The sequence below is a fragment of the Panthera onca genome, chromosome E3 (assembly GCF_046562875.1).
Source record: "Panthera onca isolate mPanOnc1 chromosome E3, mPanOnc1 haplotype 2, whole genome shotgun sequence".
NCBI classification, from domain to species: domain Eukaryota; kingdom Metazoa; phylum Chordata; class Mammalia; order Carnivora; family Felidae; genus Panthera; species Panthera onca.
The window spans coordinates 16,290,300-16,312,461 of record NC_138354.1 but is presented as its reverse complement, the minus strand read 5'-3'; the positions used below and the strand labels follow the sequence as shown (position 1 = coordinate 16,312,461).

At 36.4% G+C, this 22,162-nt stretch overlaps 1 protein-coding gene across 6 annotated transcripts in view; it reads left to right on the top strand.

The window, feature by feature from the left end:
- ZNF713 (zinc finger protein 713) overlaps positions 1 to 21,116 on the top strand; it is a 46,912-nt gene extending 25,796 nt beyond the window's left edge. For 4 of the 6 annotated variants that reach the window (XM_060649094.3, XM_060649096.3, XM_060649097.3 and 1 more), the window contains 3 exons: positions 7,708 to 7,834; positions 8,172 to 8,264; positions 17,611 to 19,924. In XM_060649094.3, the coding sequence (XP_060505077.1) occupies positions 7,708 to 7,834; positions 8,172 to 8,264; positions 17,611 to 18,668 (1,278 nt within the window). In that variant the 3' untranslated portion in view covers positions 18,669 to 19,924. Of the gene's footprint in view, positions 1 to 7,707; positions 7,835 to 8,171; positions 8,265 to 17,610; positions 19,925 to 21,025 lie in introns of those variants that run through there. The other 2 variants (XR_009614984.2, XM_060649099.3) reach the window with 2 other exon arrangements.
- The last annotated feature ends 1,046 nt before the right edge of the window (positions 21,117 to 22,162 follow it).

Sequence of the window (22,162 nt, the reverse complement as noted above, 5' to 3'; positions counted from 1 at the left end):
ACCAAAACCACAATGAGATATCACCTCACACCTGTCAGATTGACTATTATCAGAAAGACAAAAACTAACAAGTGTTGGCAAGGCTGTGGAGAAAAGGGAACCCTTGTGCACTGTTGGTGGGAATGTAAATTAGTGCAGCTACTGTGGAAAACAGTATGGAAGTTCCTCAAAAATTAAAAATAGGAGCACCTGGATGGCTCAGGCAGTTAAGTGTCCAATTCTTGATTTCAGCTCAGGTCATGATCTTGCAGTTCATGAGATCAAGCCCCACATCGAGCTATATGCTAACAGCACAGAGGCTGCTTGGGATTCTCTCTCCCTCTCTCTCTGCCCCTCCCTGGCTCATGCATGTGATCTCTCCCTCCCTCTGTCCTTTCCTCCCTCCCTCTCTCTCTCTCTCTCAAAATAAATAAATAAACTCTTAAAAAAATTAAAAATAGAGCTACCATACAACCCAGCAGTTCCACCTCTGGGTATCTATATGAAGAAAACAAAAACACAAAGTCAAAAAGATATATGCACCCCTATGTTCTTTGCAGCATTGTTTGTAATAACCAAGATATGGAATCAACCTAAATGTCACATCAATGGATAAAGAAGATGTAGGGGACTCCTGGGTGGCTCAGTCAGTTGAGCGTTAGACTCTGGCTCAGGTCATGATCTCACAGTTCATGGGTTGGACCCCTGCATCAGGCTCTGTGCTGACAGCTCAGAGCCTGGAGCCTGCTTCAGATTCTGTGTCTCCCTCTCTCTCCGCCTCTCCCCTGCTTGCACTCTGTGTCTCCCTGTCTCTCAAAAATTAATAAACATTTTAAAAAAGATGTAGTGTGTGTGTACATGTATGTATGTACGTGTGTGTGTGTGTACACAAGGGAATACTAGTCAGCCTTAAAAAAAAATGCAGTCTTGCCATTTGTGACAACATAGATGGACTTCAGGAGTATTATGCTAAATGAAATGAGTCCAAGAAAGATAAATATTACATGACTTCACTTATATCTGGAATCTAAAAAACAAAACAAATGAACAAGCAAAAAAAAAGCCCCAAAACTCATAGATACAGAGAACAGATTGGTGGTTTCCAGAGGGGAGGGGAGTTGGGAGGTGGGCAAAAAGAGTGAAGGAGATCAAGAAATATAAGCTTTGAGTTATAAAATAAGTCATGGGGATGTAATGTACAGTGGGGGGATTTTAGTCAATAATATTATATTACAAATTTGGAAGTTGCTAAGAAAGCAAAACTCATCACAAGAAAAAAAAAAGTGTGGTAACTTTGTATGGTGACAGATGATAAATAGACTTAATGTGGTGATCATTTTGCAATGTATACAAATGTCAAATCATTATGTTGTATACCTGAAACTGACATAATGTATCTCAATTATACATCAATTTAAAAAATGGAAGAATCCCTTCACTGAGGAAAGGTTTTATAATTACTGGGAATCCAGAAACCATAAAAGAAAAGATTGATGGACTCAACTCCTTAAAAATACCCAAAAAGTCTGCATGATAAGAAAACTATAAGCAAAGTAAAAAGACATTGTCAAATGATGAAAAACATTTTGCCACTCAAATTAACAGTGGGATAATTTTTGAAATATATAAAACACTTCTCTAAATCAATAAGAGATTATTAATCCAATAAAAAAATGTACAAATAACATAAAAAGACAATTCACAGGAAAGAAAATTCAGGTAGATCTTAAAGAAAATGTCAAATATACTCATAACAAGAGAAAGTTTAAATTAAAACTAGAGAAGCTTAAAAAAAAATAAAACTAGAGAAGCTTGATATTTTATCACCAAGCTTCATATGTGCCATGAGTTTGATATTTTCCACAAGCTTGTCAAATAATCTCTTGGCAAAGCTTTGGGGAAACAGGCACTCTCTTACATTGCTGGTATAAGTGTGTGGCAACTTGCTTTTTCAGAAAAGTGGCCAAAACATCTCCCATCAGAAACACTTCCTTTACAGTGTGACTTTGATACTCATTGCATCAAGAGACATTGAGGTGTGTATTCCCTCCGATGACTCTGGGCAGGTCTATGACCAGTGGAAGTAAAGCTTTGTGACTTCAAAGGCAAGTCAAAAAGCAATAAGTCTTCCACCTCATTCTCTTGGGATGCTTGCTCTAAATCCAGCTACCTTGCCATTTAGAGCACCAGACAGTCCTTGGAGAAGCCCACGTGAAGAGGAAACAACATCCTCAAAGAAGAAATAATGGGCAATGTTGTCACCTTCATAATAAGGAAAATAGGAAATATACTTAATGAACCCAATGATCTATCTAAGGAGATTTTCACGTAGAAAATTGAAATCCCTGATTGCTTTAGCTTCTGGCTACCTAAAGTAAAATGTAAAAGGAAAAATATAGGCTAAAAAAAGGTCCATTAAATATACAGAAACCGAGAGTTACTGGATTTGAAAATGAAACTTTCCCATTCACACCTCTCAACATGTGCACAGTTCAGCTACATTTTCGAACTACAATGAACGGCTATTTACTTGAATGGGGATACCTCCAGTGATTATTTCTGTGCCTTTCCTACCACTGTAAATTGGGGGTGGGGGGAGGAGTTCAGGATGGGACCAAATAACTACTTCTTTAGTTCACAGGTCATAGTATAGACAGAAATCATTCAAGGAACCAAACATGAGGAACTACACTCTAAGATCCTTATCTGTATGTGGACCTAATTTAGATGACAAGATCCTGGACTTCAAACTGATGCCATAATGGAATGAAACTTGGGGGCTTAGGGGAAGAAGATGGGTATATTTTGCATGTGGAAGGAATGTGAATTTTTATATTCTAGAAGATACACTGTGGCAGAGAGTATTTTCCACAAATGGCATAATCTCTCCCATCCCACAGACTCCTCTTATAATGTGACTTGAAAACTCTTTCCATCTGAGCTTGGGTGGCTTAGTTAAGCATCCAATTCCTGATTTCAGCTCAGGTCATGATCTCACAGCTGTGAGACTGAACCCCACACAGGGCTCTGTACAGAGTGTGGAGCCTGCTTAAGATTCTTTCTCTCCCCTCCCTCTTCCTCTCTCTCTCTCTCCAAAAAAAATTAAAAAAAAAAAAAAAAGAAAGAGGAAGAAAGAAAGAGAAAGAAAGAAAGAAAAGGAAGAAAAGAAGGAAAGGAAAGGAAAGGAAAGGAAAGGAGAGAAAGAAAGAAAGAAAGAAAGAAGAAAAGAAAAAGAAAGAAAGAAAGAAAGAAAGAAAGAAAGAAAGAAAGAAAGAAAGAAAGACAAACTTTCCATTAAAAGGTAAGGCTCTGTATCTTCCCCTTGGATCTGGGCAGTTTCATAGGCTTGTGACTATAGTGGAAGTGAACAATGTGACTGCTGAAGCTCGGTCATAAAAGGTGGTCCTTTTGGGAATTTTACACTCAGGATCCAACTACTATCCCATGAAGAAGTCAGAAGCACCCTGTTGAGAGACCCATGCAGAGAGAAACTGAGACCCCTGTCTGAGCACCATCTGACAGCCAACTTGTCAGCCATATGAGCAAGCCATCTACAGCCCAAAGTTGAGCCATCCCAGCTGAAACCAAATGGGACAAAGATGAGCTAATCTCATTGAGTCTTGCCCATGTTTCAGATTTTGTAAACAAAATAAATGATTGTTCTTTTGAGCTACTAAACTTTGGAGTAGTTTGTTACGCAACAATAGATTGTTATAGCATGTAAATTGATAGAACCCTTATAAAAGATCAGTTTGACAATATATATCAGAATTACAGATTCATGTATTCTTTTACTAGATATCCTATTTTGGGAAATTGATTCATCAGACAGACTTGTTCACAGTTGCAAAATAATATACATACAAGATAATTCATTGCAGCATTATTTATAATAGCAAGAGTAGAAAATAACTAAAGTGTTTTTAATACACTAGTTAAATAAATTGTGCAACATTCACACAAGAGACATCCATGTAGCCATGAAAAAGAATGAGATAGATAACCATGAACTGATGTGGAGGAATTTCCAGGATAAACTGTTCAGTGAAAAAATCAAAATACAAGAGTATCTATAGTGCACTATTTTTTGTGTACGAAAGAAGAGGAAATAAAAACATACGTATATGTATATTTGCTCATTTGAGAAAAAAGGAACACCAGGTTGAAATTTAGTCTGAGATTGGTTGCCAATAGGGCTTGAATGAGAATGGGTGAAAAAGAAAGAGGGAATGGCAGGGAAAGGGAGAGAGTTTGCAGGGAGGGCCTACAATCGAATACAAGCAGAAACAAATGAACTAAACTGTATTTCAAATTACTGACATAACCACACTTAAGGAATCAGGCAGAAAAAGGAGTTAACCTTTAAACCTAAATTGTTGGACTCTACTCAGAGGCTAAAAGCAAAAGCAACTGCAAATACAGAGCTCTAAGTTGTAGGTTTCTTTTGTGCAGAGGCATGAGTTAGCACGAAAAGAGATGATAAACTCTGCCATGTTGGATTGGAATTAGAGGTATCAGTGTGATCTCATAATATATACAGCTAAGTATAGAAATGGTTATGGAGTTGTATTTGTGTTCATGTATACATACATCATTATATACATACCTCTATTTCCCAGGTACAACCACTTAGAAGGCCTAAAAGCAGTAACATTCCAGTAGCATTGAACACACCTAGGGTCCACATCTTGGTTTTTAAATGCCATTCTCCATTAAGAGGAAGTAGACATAACACTCCGTATTTGACCAACAGAACAGAACATGATACACGGCAGCCCTACAGATCCTTTGGTTAGAAGCAGAGCCGCTCAGTGTTTGATCACTAGAAGGAACCATGGATCCTTGAAGAAATTGTTAATTCCATCCTTGGGACAGAAAAGCACAAAATGTACCTTGAAAGAACATTTTTCTGTCCCCAAAAAGTAAAGTGCTCAGAGAATGATAGGGAAATGTTGAAGGACACAGAGCCAGTTTGAAGGACTCCTCCCAACTAAATTTAAGACAATCTGAGCATTAAAATAAATAGTGATAGTAAATGATTATAAATTACTGAATAAAATAAATAAATCCACCTGATACAAATTAATGAATGAGAAGGGAAACCTCTTCATCACAATAGAAAGCCAACTTATACAAAGAATGATGGAATTAGAAAAGTAAGCAACCATCATAAATGTAATTCATTCAGGCAAGAAGTATCAGTGCCAAAACTAGTGGATAAAAGTTTAAGGAACAAGATATTTACATAGTCTCAAAGTATCTCCCCCACAAGATACTTAAAAATTTCAGGATGAAATAGTAATTTTCTAGTAGAAATTGCTGGTAGATAACCACCTTAACCAAATTATCAAAATTGCTGGTAATGGAACGAGTCAATAATGTGTGCCTTCTGATAGGATTCACCGAGAATCCGGTATCCCTTCCGTACTACCTCTGCCAAAAGTGTGTGGTGTCAATCTACTCGTGAGGAGACATTAGACAAGACCAAACAGAGTTTTATTCTCAAAATAACTAGCTTACACTTTTCCAAATATCTATGTTATGAAATTTAAAGAAAGGCTCAGTAACTGCTGCAGAGTAAAAGAGACAAAAGATAGAAGACAAATGTAGTACATGGTCTTGAAATTTCTTTTGTTATAAAGGACATTATTAGGACATTTCATGAAATCTGAATTAGTATATAGTTTAGACAACAGTATTGTGTCAGTGCTAATTTCCTGATTTTGATCATTGTGCTGTTGCTACATAAGAGAATCCCTTGTTTAGAAAGTAAACACTGAATTTCTTAGAGGTAAAGGGGCATCATGTCTGCAACTTACTCTTAAACAGTCCAGAAAAATTATAGAAAGAAGAAGGTAGAGGAGAAGGAGGAATTTTTTTTTATTATTGCAGCTTTTCTTTAAGTCTGAAATTATGTCAAAATTTTTTAAGTTTAAAAACTATAATGAGGGGCCCCTGGGTGGTTCAGTCAGTTAAGCATCCAACTCTTGATCTCAGTTCAGGTCATGATCTCACAGTTTGTGAGTTTGAGCTGCAAGTAGGGCTCTGGGCTGAAAGCACGGAGCCTGCTTGGGATTCTGTCTCTCCCTCTCTCTTTGCTCCTGCCCTGCTTACGCACCTGGTCTTGCTCTCACTCTCTCTCTCTCAAATTAAATAAATAAACTTTAAATAAAATTAAAAAAAACAATCTATACAATATGTTACATTTGAGGTAAAAAAAAAGTGGGAGAAAATAAAAATCCATATTCATATTTGCATAAAGAACTTTGGGGAAATACACTAAAAATTATAAATAGTGATTATCTATTGGGAGCAAGAGCTGGATAGAGAGGAAAGAAGCCTGGGAGAGAGATTTTTTTTTACTACCTTTTTATATGTTTTTGTTTATGAACTATATTAATATTAATACATTATCTACCTAAAAATAGAATTCAAATAAGGATATTTTTTAAAAAGAATAAAATAGAAACAGGTAACCAAATGCAAAATCATTAGAAGGTATAGAAGGAAATAAAAAGTACTAAATAAAACAGCCAAAAAAGAACTACAAATGCAGGTATTAAAAAATGTAGACTATAATAAATTAAAAGTTTTCCTCACCCTGGTACTGCATGCAAGAAGCATGGGGAAAGTAGAATGGAAATTAGAAATAAAAGTCACAAGAGGGAAGATGTTCGTAGAAGCAGAAAACACATCTTTGTGGTATGATGGAAAGAACATAGTCTTAGAATAAGATTGAAGATAAAATCCAGTTCCTGCTATTTACTAGCTGTATGTCCTTGGATAAATTATTTAATTTCTTCCAGCCTTGGTGACTCATCTCTAAATTGTCTATGTCACTTAATTGAAATATATTTTAGAAGGATATGTTATCAAAGCATGAAAATTAATATAAGTAAAATGCCAGAACTGTATTTAAATATCGACTATTACCTTATGGGGGAAAAGACTTATTTGTAACACTACACTCATTCTGATGGGTTGAGGAGTTATTATGGGTGGTATTTGGTGGGGGTGGGAGACGGTTAGGTAGTAAGGGAAGAGGGGGAGGTATATATATTGTTTGTATGTGCCTGTGTTTGTATGGTGTGTCCCTTAAAGCAAAAGGATTGTTAAAAAGCACTGACAGTGGAGGAAATTTAGAAGTCACCCTTTTTTATTTGAATTTCCTACCTGTAACAAGGTAGTTTCTTTTTCTGATCCCCACATGCACCATGTGTCTTCTATTCTCAACCTGTTTGCCCTTGCTGCTTTTTTTTTTTTCCAACCCATTGGAATACTTTCTCTTAATTCTGTCTGAAATTTAAAAATCTATTAAGGATCTGTTGAGAATACACAAAATCCCCCAACTTGACGCCTCCTTACACCTCAGTATTTCTACTGATCCTGGATTCTTTCATTTCTGAAATCTTACAGCATGAATTTCCTATAGTTTTTCAATTGTTTAGGTGAAGAGAGTCTTTCCCTTGCAACAAACTGTAAAAAACTTAAAAGCAAGCATTATTTCGTGCATGTCTTTATGTCTGTCTTAAAAGATGATAGACAGGTAGTAATTGTTGTTTTAAAATTTTTGACCTAGATTACTCAAGAGAGAGCCTTGAAGACTGGCAGCTCAACAGTTCAGACATCCTAACCTTTGCCACTGCCACTGTTGCACCTTTGCCCTTTCCCCAAAGGACCCCTGTAAAAAGCAGTGTCTGGCTAAGCAGGGCGTTCTTGATATTTCAGGAATCACTGACGTTCCAGGATGTGGCTGTGGACTTCACACGAGAGGAGTGGGACCAGCTCTACCCTGCTCAGAAGAATCTTTACCGAGATGTGATGCTGGAGAACTACAGGAATCTGGTCGCACTGGGTAAGGATGTTGCCCCTGTAAAACTAGAAACCATTCTAAAGGGGTTTGTTTCCTTAAGTAGTGAAAATTTCCAAAGCTTTTGTGAATATAGTTCAGGCCAGGACAGAATGCTAATCAATGCTTGGAGACAGAGGACCTTTGTTTCCTGCTGTTTCTCCTCAGGTAAAAGGTCTTGACTTTGTTGAGTTTGAGATGAGTAAGCTTTATTTCGCTGCCTCTGAAGTTTCCCCTTTCCAAATCCAGAGGCTCTAAAGACTAAAAAAGTTGGAAATGAGTTCTGAGAGACAGTTTTGTTCCCAGTATAAACTTCTATGGCATACATTTTTCCCATGAATAGGGCATCAACTTTATAAGCCAGAGGTGATCTGTCAGTTGGAGCAGGAGGAGCAATGGATGATGGAAAGAGGCAGCTCAGGGGACATTCGTGCAGGTGAGGAGCAAGCATTTGGGTATTTGCTGCTCAGTAAAGAGAAGCAGTCACTTTTGAAATATTCAACTGAGTGTGCTCCAAATCTCTGCCTCTGGGATTTAAAGAATACTGAGGACTTTTTAAATTCAGTTTATGTTTGACTTTTTTCCAAAGTGGAAATGGCTCTCTTATTTTTTTCTGATTAAACAGATAATATATACTTATTATTTAAAAATTTACACAACACAAAAGTTACTTTCAAGGTATTAATTTTAACATTCATAAATACCTTGGTGTTGTAAATCTCCACATAACATTTTCTGGGCTTTATTCATACATCCTCTCTCAGTATTCTTTAAATCTTTCTTTTCCATGTCAAAGATCCTCTGCCATTTTTACCTACTTTTCATTCTTTTTCCTTTTATTATCAAATTCTTTAAATTTGCCTAAAACCCATAACCTGAATTTTAATTCTTTAGATTATCTGTGTGATATGACCCCTGTCCTACCTGTACTACTAAAATTGTTTACTTGGAGATTACCGCTAACTTCCTATCAGTCAAATCCAGTGGCAAAAAAAAAACCAAAAAAAAAAAACAACGGTTATTGTCTCCTATGACTTTGTTGCATTCGATTGTGTTGGCTTTACTTTCTTGAAATTTTCTTCCACCCTGGCTTGTGATACACACAATTCTTGTCTCTTGTAGTCTCAGTCTTGTATCTCTACCTGCTTCTTTCACTACCTTCTGTCCCTTTTCATTCTTCTAAAGGTATGTATTCCTACAGACGTGGTGCTCAACTCTGCAGTACATCGCTTTAAAATAGCCCTTCTGTGTCATTTTCCCATGTCTATATTTCTAGCCTCAGTATTTCACCCACATTCTCTTCCCAGATTTCAGATTATATTTTTGTTTATGAATGTCATACCATTATTTTAATTATTTCAAAACCTGGATTTGTTGACTTTATACTCTCTCTTTAAAGTATCTCTTTATTTTTATTCAATATATGAAGTTTATTGTCAAATTGGTTTCCATACAACACCCAGTGCTCATCCCAAAAGGTGCCCTCCTCAATACCCATCACCCACCCTCCCCTCCCTCCCACCCCCCATCAACCCTCAGTTTGTTCTGTTTTTAAGAGTCTCTCATGCTTTGGCTCTCTCCCACTCTAACCTCTTTTTTTTTCTTCCCCTCCCCCATGGGTTTCTGTTAAGTTTCTCAGGATCCACATAAGAGTGAAACCATATGGTATCTGTCTTTCTCTGTATGGCTTATTTCACTTAGCATCACACTCTCCAGTTCCATCCATGTTGCTACAAAGGGCCATATTTCATTCTTTCTCATTGCCACATAGTAGTCCATTGTGTATATAAACCACAATTTCTTTATCCATTCATCAGTTGATGGACTCTTTAAATGAGAGGCTTCTTAACCAAAAAAACCCAAGCGCTTAGCTCTCTATTGTTGGCATACCACCTACAGTGTTCTGCCCAGTTATATTAGCAAGTAGTTGTCTGTTAAACATATGCCAGACACTGAGTTAGGTATTTTCCACTCTGGTTTATTAAGTCAAGTTAACCTACGCCATCTGTGTCTAGTGTCCACCCTGATTCTTTGCTCTGGCACCTGGTTTTCCCATTTAGACTTGGTTTTCTGTCATTCAGTCTTCAGCTTATTTTTCAGTGTGGCTTTGACTTGGCTGTCCTTCTTGCTTTTAGTTCTCCAGGTCATGTTAGGTAGGAATCCTTGTTCCTGTTTTAGTCTCATTGAACCTGAATTTTGGTCTGACCAGTGCTGCCATTCCATAAGTAGAGGCTAATAATTAAAACATTTTTTCAGGAACCCTAACACTTTCCCTGACAACAGTAGGTGACGTTATTTCTATGAATTTCCACACTTTGAAACCTGGGAAGTAAGAAAGTAAAGGAAGAAAATGAAAACTCCCTTCCCAGGTGAATTGCCAGCATAGGAACTTACAGCAGAAGACAAAGCTATTCTTTCCCTCAGGCACATATTTTTCCCCACAGACATATCCATTTGTAAGATCCACGCTCTTTCCCATTATGTCCCTATCCACAGACCCCCAGGTAGAGAAAATAATTGCTAACTTAGGAAAATTTCCAGAAATTATTATGTGCATGCCTAAGGCTCTTGGTTCACAGATCGGCTTGAACAAGTGATTTCCTCATATCCTCCTTGTCAGGAATCAGCAGCCTGGCAGTCTCCTCCAAGAAGACAGATTGCATTTTTGCATTATCCTGTAAGACACAGAGACACAGTGGCTGGTTCCTCTGATGAGGATGTGGCAAAACATTTCCGTTGATGAACTGATCTAATTCTGGCTTGCCCTCTGGGTTACTGCTTGCCTTTTTGGCATCTACTGATGCCTGTTTATCTAGAAATCTCTTCCAGATGAAGATGAGACCTGGAAAATGTCCAGTGGACTTAGAAACAAAGAAGTTAATAATTATATTAATAAGAGTGATTATATAAGAATGATCAGTTAGTACATTTTGAGTGAACAGGAAGTAAACAAGTAGAGCTGGTAAGTATGCAGTACTCTTATAAGAAGCCAGAATAATAAAGGGAGACAATAGAAAGCATATGCTTGAATAGAAGCTAGTGTCCAAAGAGGATTGTTCCAAGCAGGAATGGTTTTAGCTTGTTTGTAATGCTGAAGGGGAGGAGTTAACAGAGGGGGTAATTAGAAAATAGATACAAATTATGAAGCAATGTTCTAGAAGAGATGGGAGTGGGATTGGAAAGAAGGAGATGAGGGTGATTTTTTATGTAAATAATTTTGTTGAAGAAAAATTTGGGAGAGTTCACAATGGTTATTTCTATTTTCTCGGCAAAGTAGGAGGCAAGGTTGTCTTTTGAATATAAAGGAATCGGGGAAGGATAAGTACAGAACTTGAGGAGCACTTGCTTTAGCTTACTAAGGTCAACAGAAACTGACCAAAAATGAATCAAGAGATTACCAAGTAGCTTTGAGGGTCCAGATGAGATTTTGCCCTATGCATTTGTGGTTTCCAGTAACTATGCATATATTTGCCATTTCTCCCATTCTTCTTGGCACTGAAAAGGCTTTCTTAAATTTTTTTTAACGTTTTATTTATTTTTGAGACAGGGAGAGACAGAGCATGAACAGGGGAGGGTCAGAGAGAGGGAGACACAGAATCCGAAACCGGCTCCAGGCTCCGAGCTGTCAGCACAGAGCCCGACGCGGGGCTCGAACTCAGGGACCGAGAGATCATGACCTGAGCCGAAGTCGGCCGCTTAACCGACTGAGCCACCCAGGCGCCCCTGGAAAGGCTTTGTAGAGCCCAGGCTGAGAGCCTGTCAGACTGGTGGAACTGAAGGAGGAAAACTGAGAGAGAGTTTGTTAATTCAGGTGAGTTGACATAGAGTCCAAAAAGTGACAAAAAGTAAAGTAAGGCCTGCAGAGGACTGGAAACCAGAAAACAACAAACAAGTCAAAGCAGCAGAGGTCTTGATGAGATTAGAAAGCAGGTGGAGAGTGAATAAGGCCATAGTCTACTCACTGAGCCAGAGAGTGTGACACTGAGTTCGAGATTACTTGTATGGATCAAAGTTCGGATATAACTGTATAGCCAGGTAAATAATTGTTGAAATGAGATGAAGGTAAAAGCACAAACAACTATCAGTTAGAAAATAAGATGGAAGAGAAGAGCCCAATTAATAGTAACTAAAAAGATAAAACACATAGAAATAAACTTTTAAAAAGAAATGTGCAACACCTGCATGAGGAGAACTTTAAAACACTGACAGACACAAAAATAAACTTGAATAAATAGACATACCAAGATGTCAGTGTTCCTAATACACATGTGATGTCATCCCATAAAAAGTGCCTTCAAGATTTTGGGGGAATCTTAGATAAGCTCATTCTAAAGTTCATATTGAAAAACCAAAACACAAAAATAATCTGGAAAACTCTGAAAGGAAAACAATGAGGGGTTATCTCAACTAGATAATATATAGCAAAAGTTTATTAAGCAAAACAAGGCAACCAACTGAACAGAATAGAAAATCCAGAAATAGACCTAGATGTATGCAGGGGTTTAGTATCTGTTAAAGGCATTATTTCAAATTAGTAAGGAAAAGGTACACATCTTAGTAAAATGATATTGAGATAACTGGTATTTAAGAGGTAGACCTTTTTTTTTTTTTTTTTTTTTTTGAGTATAATTGACGCACAATGTTACATTAGTTTCAGGAGCACAGCTTAGTGAATCATCTTTATGCTGTGCTTACCACAATTGTAACTATAAAAGGTAGACCTTTTAATGAATATTGAGTAGTCATCTGGAAAAAGATAAAGTTGGATCCATAGCTTACCCCTTAAACTAAGATACTCCAAAAGAATCAGAGACATTAAATGTAAAACATGAAACCATAAGAGCATGGAAGAAAACATAGGAGAAACTTTTATAACCTTGAAATGGGGAAGTCATTTCTGACTATGATTCAAAATCTAGAAGCCATAAAAGAAAAGATTTATACTTTCAACAGACACAAATCCCCCAATTCTGCATGGTATAGAATAATAAGCAAAGTGAAAAGGTAAATGGCAATGGTTGGGGTGGGGGGGAATATTTGCAACTTATATCAAAAGGGCTAAGCTCCCATTAACAAAAGGCTCCTGGGGTGCCTGAGTGACTTGGTTGGGTGTCTAACTCTTAGTTTCAGATCAGGTCATGATCTCATGGTTCACAGGTTCCAGCCCTGCATCAGGCTCTGCACTGTCAGTGCAGAGCCTGCTTGGGATTATCTCTCTCCCCTCCCTCAATCACGCTCGCTCTCTCACTCTCTCAAAATAATCTAATCTAGCCTAATTTTAAAAAGGCTCCTCTAAATCAATAAGAGGCCAACAGCCCAATAGAAATATACACATGTGAACAGTTCTTAGGTAAAGGAGTACAAATATGGTTAATGTAAGAAAAAATGTTCAGTCTCACTCATGATAAGAGAAACACAAATTGAAACTACACCAGATGACCTTTTCTCACCTATCAGGTTAGCAAAAGCCCAAAAATTTGTCTGCATACACTGTTGATAAGTCTGTAGGAAAGAAAGCACTCGCATACATTGCTAGTATAAGATGAACCACCAGTCAACACAGGATGTCTTAGATTAATCAAGGGGGTCTCCCTTTCCAGACAACCCTGTTTGGTATTGTAGACTCTTTGGATGAACGAACATTGTCTAGAATCATATGTTTGTGTAAACAGTTTTATGGGAACACAGCCACACTCCCTCTATCACTCATATATTGTCTGTGGCTGCTTGTACACTATAACAGCAGAGTTGAGTAAACAGTAACGCCCATATGACCCACAAAACCTTAAATATTCACGAGATGACCCTTTATAGAAAAAGTTTACAACCTCTGCTAAAACAATCATTTTTAATTATTTATAACCACCACTATCATCAAGAAATCCATTTTTATTGCAACTCATAAGATCAGTATAATCTATAAAATTGAGACAAAAGTTTTACCAAACACTGTTTATCTTTATTGCTGTCAGATGAACTCTGATAGTTTCTCATCTTTTCTAAGCTATTTTGTTTCAGTTTTTTTTCTTTTTAAAATTAAGACTTTATTTTTTATTTATTTTTATTTTTTGAAGTATTTTTTATATTAAATATAATTTACTATCAAATTGATTTCCATACAACACCCAGTGCACATCTCAACAGGTGCCCATCACCCACTTTCCCCTCTCCCCCACCTGCCATCAACCCTCAGTTTGTTCTCAGTATTTAAGAGTCTCTTATGGTTTTCCCCCCTCCCTCTCTATAACTGTTGTTTCAGTTTTTAATTTATTGTTCTACCCAATAAATTAATGTCATAACTCACTATAGATCAGGGCATGTTTTTTAATTAACAAAAGGGAACTGGAAATACTACAGTGCCTTGCACATAGAAAGGGCAAACTTTTTAAAATTTGTTTTTCTCCCTCCCTTTCTCCCTAATTCTTTCCCTTTCTCTCCCTCCCTCTCTCTGTTCCTCTTTCCCTTCTTGTTTCCTTCCTTCCTAATTCTAAATAATTCAGTTCAAAAGGCATTGGATGAGGCTAAACATCAGGGTAAGTTGTTTACTTGATGAGATATACAGCAGTCCAGAAGGCCCTTCAAGATGTTGTTCAAGTTGCCCAGTGACATCACAACATGCTTAAACTGACCATGGTCACATCTAGAGGGTATCCCTTCCTGGATACAAAGGAGATCAGAGGTCTAGGTATCCTAGAAATCTAATTTTATCAGCAGCTCATAACCCCAAAAGTTGATCCAGGAAATATGGAGTCAATGAAGACAAACAGTAACCACTTGAGACTACAGCAAACTCCCTGTTTTTCTTCATGTAGAGCCCTTAGGCTCCTGCAAGAATAATGAAAGCCTGATGAACCCCTGCAATAAGTTAGAGAGGCTTAGTCTGTAGCCATGACCAAGATATTACACCTGCTTAGTTTAGCACTTGGGCATAAAATAGATTGCATGTCATTCTCACAGTGTAGGCAGGCAAAGCTCTTCTGCTTCCATGTCTGAAAACACTTTCTTCCCAGGTAGCACTTTTTCTGTAATCTCAGACAGCAGAGGATCAGGCAGTGTAAGAGGGGAGTAGGCAATAGTACAAAGTAGGACTTGGGAGCTTCAATTAATGATTGGGTTCCTAGCCAGGTAAGGCCAAACCAGGAAGAAAGTACACAGTGAATAATGAATGAACAGCATCTCTGCATGCTGTCTTATACATGGCTTGATAAAAGTATTCATCCTTATCAGAGCCCACCCTCCTTTTAAGGAAAGTTGCAGTCATGTCTGCTAACATGGGGCCTTAGGTTAGGTGAGGAGCTAGAGCAAATGGACTAGAGTTTGTTTTTCACAAATGCTTTGAAACTCAAGGTGATCATTGTCTCACTTTGGAGTCTAGATTCTGTTCCCTGGCATCTCACTGGGATGTAGATAGGCAGCCTTGTGATTGCAGATCTGATGTGCCTTGAAGATATTCAGAGTGGGGGAGCAGTGTTTATATAGCCCATGCATAGTCACTCCTGTTATCAGTAGATGAAAAGTCTGTCCACCAGCAGCAGTTTTCCCTTTTCCCTCACAGAGGCATAGAAAGAAGGCAGTCAACAAAAATGGCCATGAATATGTTGATCAAGCCACCATGTTTCCAGGAATAAACAAAAGTTTCAGAAGCTAGGCCATAGGGAATGAAGGCCCTGAACTCTACTCCTAGGCAGAAAATGTGTCTTCAAAGTTATAGCCAGTCATTCTAAACATTTTAGAGCCAAAGTCCCTAGGCAAGACAAAAGCATTTGGGCTGAAAATAAAATCCGATTGGTAATCTGGTTGAAATGATCAGTGGGTTTAAAATGAATCTTCTAAATCACTATTTTTTTCCACATACAATTTTAGACCAGAGTATGTTCTGTTTATGTATCTTTTTGTATATCTTTAAGCAAACTGATTGGTTTTTTACAATTTTCTTTTTTTCTTTATAAAATATATGTTTCATGTTCAGCCAACTATTCTTGCCATGCTGTTTGTGATAACAGTAAGTCCAAGGTAACCTAAATGTGATTGATTAAAAATACTTTGACATATCCAGAAAATTGGATATTTTAAAACCTTTAAAAATTATATGGAAATGTATTTGTTGACATGTAAATGTGTTCATAATATGCAGTAATGTAAAAAAACAAAATACAAAACAGTATTATGATGTAATTCCAGTTTATTTTCCCAAGACAGTTGCTGACATTATTATTAATGGAGCCCCCTTTTACTCTCAAGTGTCCTAATTAGGATGATAATTGTATGTGCCAGCTTCAAGGGCAACACTCCTTCAGCTTTTATATATACATTCCCTATGGTTGGAAGACCAAGACTAGTGAGTGACTCACATTTGAGAAACCTAAAGCAGTCTAAGGCCCAAGAACAGCTAACTAATGAAATGGCTTTTGTAGGTGAGCCAGAGAAACTGTTGAGTTAGGATCTGTCTGTACTATCCAAGTTTGTTAGAACAAGGTATCGTGAGTGTTATGAGTCAGGCAACATGATCTTGGATCTTGTCTAGTAGGATTCACGCTGTAGGGCTGGTCTGAAGGGACTATCCAAACTAGAGCTTTATCTGTCTAGATCATGGAAATGAGAGGAGAGAGAGAGGTCCAGCTAAAACCTCCCAAGAATCATAAAAGTTCCCAAAGTGAGTCCTATTTAGCTTTCTGTCAAGCTGAGAATGTGAAGCCACTCAATTATACAAAAATTGGCCTTTCTCTTAATCCCTCCCTCCACATGACTCCTACCCTCCAACTCTTGTTAGAAGGGAACTAAACAACACTTAGTAAGTGAAGGAAAGAGTGGCCAGGGAAATAGTTAAGTGGGGAAAGAAATGAGAGAGTAGTCAGGGAAAAATCTAGCAGGAAGAAAGTAGGGCAGGGGAAGAGGCAGGCAGTGGGAGGAAAGGAAGAATATGACTCTATAACAGCCCAGGGGAAGAGAAAGGGATTAATTTTGGAACTTTGATTATTAAACACATGACTAAAATTTTTAATTATTGAATAGAGACTGTGTTTGAATGTAACAGGAGTATCTGTTATCTAAGAATGAGGGGAGAAGCCATGGAACCTGCCCAAATCTTCATCTGGAAGCAGAATAAGAATACCCCCACTAAATTAAGTTCAAAGAAGTGGTAGGAGGCTGAAATAAAATTTTGTTTTTATCACAATTCATATGATTTACATTTATATTTGTATGAACATAGGGAAAAAATCTGGCAAGACAGCCTCCAAACAGCTCCAAACAGCTGCCTCTACAGATTGGAATTCTTACTTTATGCATTTCTACATTATTTGAATATGTTACTAAAAGCAAGTATTCATTTTATCATTTTAAACAAAAAATTAAAATAGGAAGAAATACATACTTTTTCAATAAACAAGTAGCTGACACTACATAAGGATAATCCACAGATGAGATTTATAAGGGCTGGATCTGTCTTCTTCTAGTAGTCTTTCCTCTGATACCTCCTACCTCTGAACACAGATCTTTCTCTGATATTTCTTACTCTCCTTTCCATTTCCTTTCAACTGTGGATACTCCTGGATGATCTTTTCTTATGATTACCACACATGTTTTAAAATTTCCCCCTGCTCACTGCTTTTTGTGATCCTTTTATAGTCTTCCCCCTTGTTACATGGCCATATTTTAAAACTTATGCCACATATGCTTTGTTCATATTACTTTAAGTCTCACTTGGTAATTCATTGTGCAACAATTTCTTTTTCAAAACAGAGAAGATGGCAAAGTATTTGTATGTTCTGAATTTCTTTTAGGTGGAGAGAATAGACCTGATATCAAAAAATCAATTCCAAACCAGAATATTTCTGATGAAAATCAAAACCATGACATGATAATGGAGAGACTAACAGGAGACAGTTTCTGGTACTCCATCTTAGGAGGACTCTGGGATTTTGATTACCAATTAGAGTTTAACCAAGAAAATCAGCAGAGACATTTAGCACAAGTATCTTTCACCCACAAAAAGATCACACAGGAGAGAAGCCTTGACTGTAATAGATTTGGAGAAAACTATAATGTAAACTCAAACCTTATTATGCATCAGAGAATTCCTTCAATTAAAATACCCCTTAATTCTGACACACAAGGAAATAGCATAAAACATAATTCAGACTTGATTTACTATCAGGGAGACTATGTAAGAAAGAATCCTTATGAATATAATGAATGTGGAAAAATCTTCAATCAACATATTCTTCTTACTAATCATATTCATACTGAAGAGAAACCCAGTGAATGTGGGAAAGCCTTCAGCCACAACTCATCTCTTACTCAACCTCAGATAGTCCTTACAGGAGAGAAGCCCTATAAGTGTGATGAATGTGGGAAAAGATTCAGCCAGAGGATTCATCTTATTCAACATCAGCGAATTCACACAGGAGAAAAACCTTTTATATGCAATGAATGTGGGAAAGCCTTCCGTCAACATTCATCCTTTACTCAACATCTGAGAATTCATACTGGAGAGAAGCCCTACAAATGTAATCAATGTGGTAAAGCCTTTAGCCGTATCACATCCCTTACTGAACATCATAGACTTCATACCGGAGAGAAACCTTATGAATGTAGTTTTTGTGGGAAAGCCTTCAGCCAGAGGACACATCTTAATCAGCATGAGAGAACTCATACAGGAGAGAAACCCTATAAATGTAATGAATGTGAGAAAGCCTTCAGCCAGAGTGCACATCTTAATCAACATAGGAAGATCCATGCTCGGGAGAAATTGTGTGAATATAATAAATGTGAGAAAACCTTAAGTTCCAGTCCTTCTCTTACCCAGCAGCATATAACTCACAGGGGGGAAATCATATGAATATATAAATATAGGAAAACTTTTGGTCAGATCTTTTCATCCCCTTGAATATCAAATTATTCATAGAGAAGAGAAAATTTATAAATAAACTTTTAATGCACAGAAACCAAATAAATTTAGATCTTAAATTAGCATATTCCCAGGAGAGGTTATAAATAGTGAAAATAATTTATTTTATAAATAAGGTAATATTGAGTCATGTTCCAAACATGATATAAAACTTTTTTTTAATGATCAGAAATCTTATAGGCAATAATCTGAAATTATTCTCCTGTAACTTTTATGATATAAAGTTTTTAAAGTATGTAAACATTGATTACTTAAAGCAGTGATGTAGTATAACCAGTCACATAAACTTGAAATAAACATAAAAGCAATATTTCTCAAACCAGCCATTTGTTTCCTTTACAGTTTTTACCATACTCAGTGTTTACTTAATATTTTTCCTTAAAGGGACTCAGAATTTTTAGCATTGCCTAGGAAATATTATTTGCAGAAATTATGAGTTTTATATGCCAATTATATTTGTTCTAAAATAAATAAACATATTTATTTATCAAAATACATATATAACTTTGAAATTAAAAATATCTGTTTGATGTACTACCTAAATCTTCTGTACCTTTATTTGAAATACAATGTGACAGGATATTGGCAGTGTTTGTTTTCATTTCAGCAACTTTTGCGTTTTCGTCAACTTATAGGATCATTTTAAGAAGCATGTTGGAGGAGACTAAGGGTCATAGTGATGAACTTTGAAAATGATTCAGAGAAGCCTACTTTTCTATCCTGTTGTTCTAGTTTTAAAATTCCCTCTAGCAAACATAGACTTTTTTAATTAAAATGGGTATTTTTGTGTGTTTGAATAGAGAGTTTTTTGTTGTTTTGTTTTGTTTTGTTTTTATATAATGACCAGGGGCTAAGAATCCCTACACTTCCCTACACAACTGTGAAAGTCAAGAAGTAGAAGACTATACCAGATGTTGAGCTGTGGTGCCATGATGAAGCTGAGAACCAGGGAAGAGCCTTACTGGCTTATATAAATAACTAAGGAAGTACTAATAAATTGGCCTAAAAATTCATTTTATTTATATAAATTTATTTATGTAACACCTTTTTCCAAAAAGAATTTAAAGTAGTTAATTTTTTTTATGAATACTGTCCTGTGTAACAGATAATCACATTTTGATGTTACAAAGCATTATAAATGTAAACTGTCATAAGCCACAAATAAATACATTTTTGGGGCTGCTTCAGTTTCTTGGTTTTCTGTTTTTCTCTTTCCTCAGGCATGGCTTGAAGAAGCCATGAGGCTAAGGTAGAAATGTATTTCCCCCTTGCTTCCTCACCTTTTTTCTTCTAACGTAGCTCCCATCTCAAGACTTCTCTTTTTTTTCCCCTCTGAAGGACTAGATTTTATAAAGTTCTTGAGTCAAAGCTGAAATGATTTAAAGACACTTAAAAATTAAAACACTAAAAGAAAGTAATAAAACGAACTCATTTCATCACAGAAGTTAAACTTTTCAAAGTACATTTACGTCCTGTGCATCAGCAGTGTGCAACAGTTAATAAAACCATGAGTTACTATGGTCAAGGAGAATTTTTAATAACATTTTGTGCTCAGATGTCTGTGTAGTAGAGATCCATTTTCAGGGTAGTTCCAAAATGAACTACATTTAACATTCATTTGCCATAAGTAGGGCACTCAGATTTCAGGAAAAGAGAGAGTGAGCCAAGGTGAAATCTCAGACAGTAGAGGTATGTATTAAAAGAAGTAATGGCTAATTACAATTGATAAATGCTTTGATCAAAGTTTAATTTTGCAGTCGGGAAAAAAAATAAAAAGATGTATCCACAAAGAGTGTTAAAAGCTACAGTATAAGGCAGTATATCCAACAGGTGAATTGAGAACAATGGAATTTTCAGAAGAGATTCAGAACTTGGATAATCCTAGAAAAGAGGTGTCTGGACTGACATAATAAGAATCATAAAAATAGAAGCTTATTAAATATTCTTTAGTGTCATAAATGATTATGCTTAGGTGTACAGTAAACTAGTGATTCTGAGATGAATTTATTTTCATGTCCTTTGTTCTCTTCAAAATGTTGCAAACTAAGGAGTGAACCCTAAATATATTGATTACACCAAAATACTGGTTCTTAGAGCAGGGAAGCCAGTGGTGTAGTACTTATTCAAAGACCTGTTAGTTGTGACTTATTTCTGTCTAGGAGGGCAAGACATTACCCTTTCATGTATATTAGTTCATTTGGTCTGTCTAACCAGGTGCTAATGCCTTTCTTTTATGAAAAGAGATATTTAAGCTTAGACACAATAATAATAAATAATTTATTATTCAGGATTTCTCACTGGAAATGTCACTAGAACATGGATCATCTACTCCTGATTCAGTGGATACCAACAGTGCCTGGAGCAGTATTTTGTAACACTTTGAAAACAATTGTTAAATATATTAAAATTAATAAAGTGAAAGATTGCTGCTCAACATTAAAACCTGTGTGACTTTCTCAGAACTTCAGAGTGTTAAAGGATCATCATGTGATAGATTCTCTTATGTCCACAGGCCTTGTGGGCTTAGAGAAATATAGTCATTACTATTTGTATTTTGATTAATGTTTAGTTTATTAGTTTAAGAAACTGAAATTCTTTAAGCATCCAACATTCCCCTAATTATTCACAGATGTGAAACTAATAAATAAAAACAAGAATGTCTAAAATTAGATATCCCCACTCTTTTTAACATGGGTTTTGGGATTAAAAACATCTAAAACTCATTAAATCACAAGCCTAAAATTTCAGATTGTGGTAAATATTTTAAATACCTTAAGAAACAGGTAAGACATACCTAGAATATTAATTATACCAAAACCATTAAAATGTTAGCTTCATGGATTTAATTGTTTTCTTATCTTTATTTGAATGGCATTCCAGTTTTTGTCCATTTGTTGCTAGGCTTAGGTTGTCCTACCAGGTATTTGTGTACCTTTCCTGGGTTCTAGTAATCTTATCTAACCCAAAATAAGAATAATAATTTCTCAGACAAATAAATTGCAATTTACAGATTAGCAACTGGCCAACCCTTAATCAGGTCATCAATAAAACCTAGTTGCATAGACCAAATAACTTTTCTTCATTTTTCTTTTATATCAAAATATTACTTATTATGTCATGGGGCATTTTAAGACTTTCTTTTTGTATAGATTGGAAATTTTTGACACTTTAACTTTCCCAAAACCATCTGGCCCATTGTTCTGTCTAGTTGATATAAGAATCTTATTGACTAGCATTATTTAAAGCTTTTCTATGCTTCATTAGTATAGTTAATAAGGCCCTCCAGCTCCTTCCTGAAGAATCCAAGTTTTGTTATCCATTTTCCTCTGTAGAACATTTGGCTACTTCATCATTTTGCAACACATTGTTGAATCCTCTTTCTACTTGGTTATTGTATATAACCATTGGAGCTGATTAACTGTTGA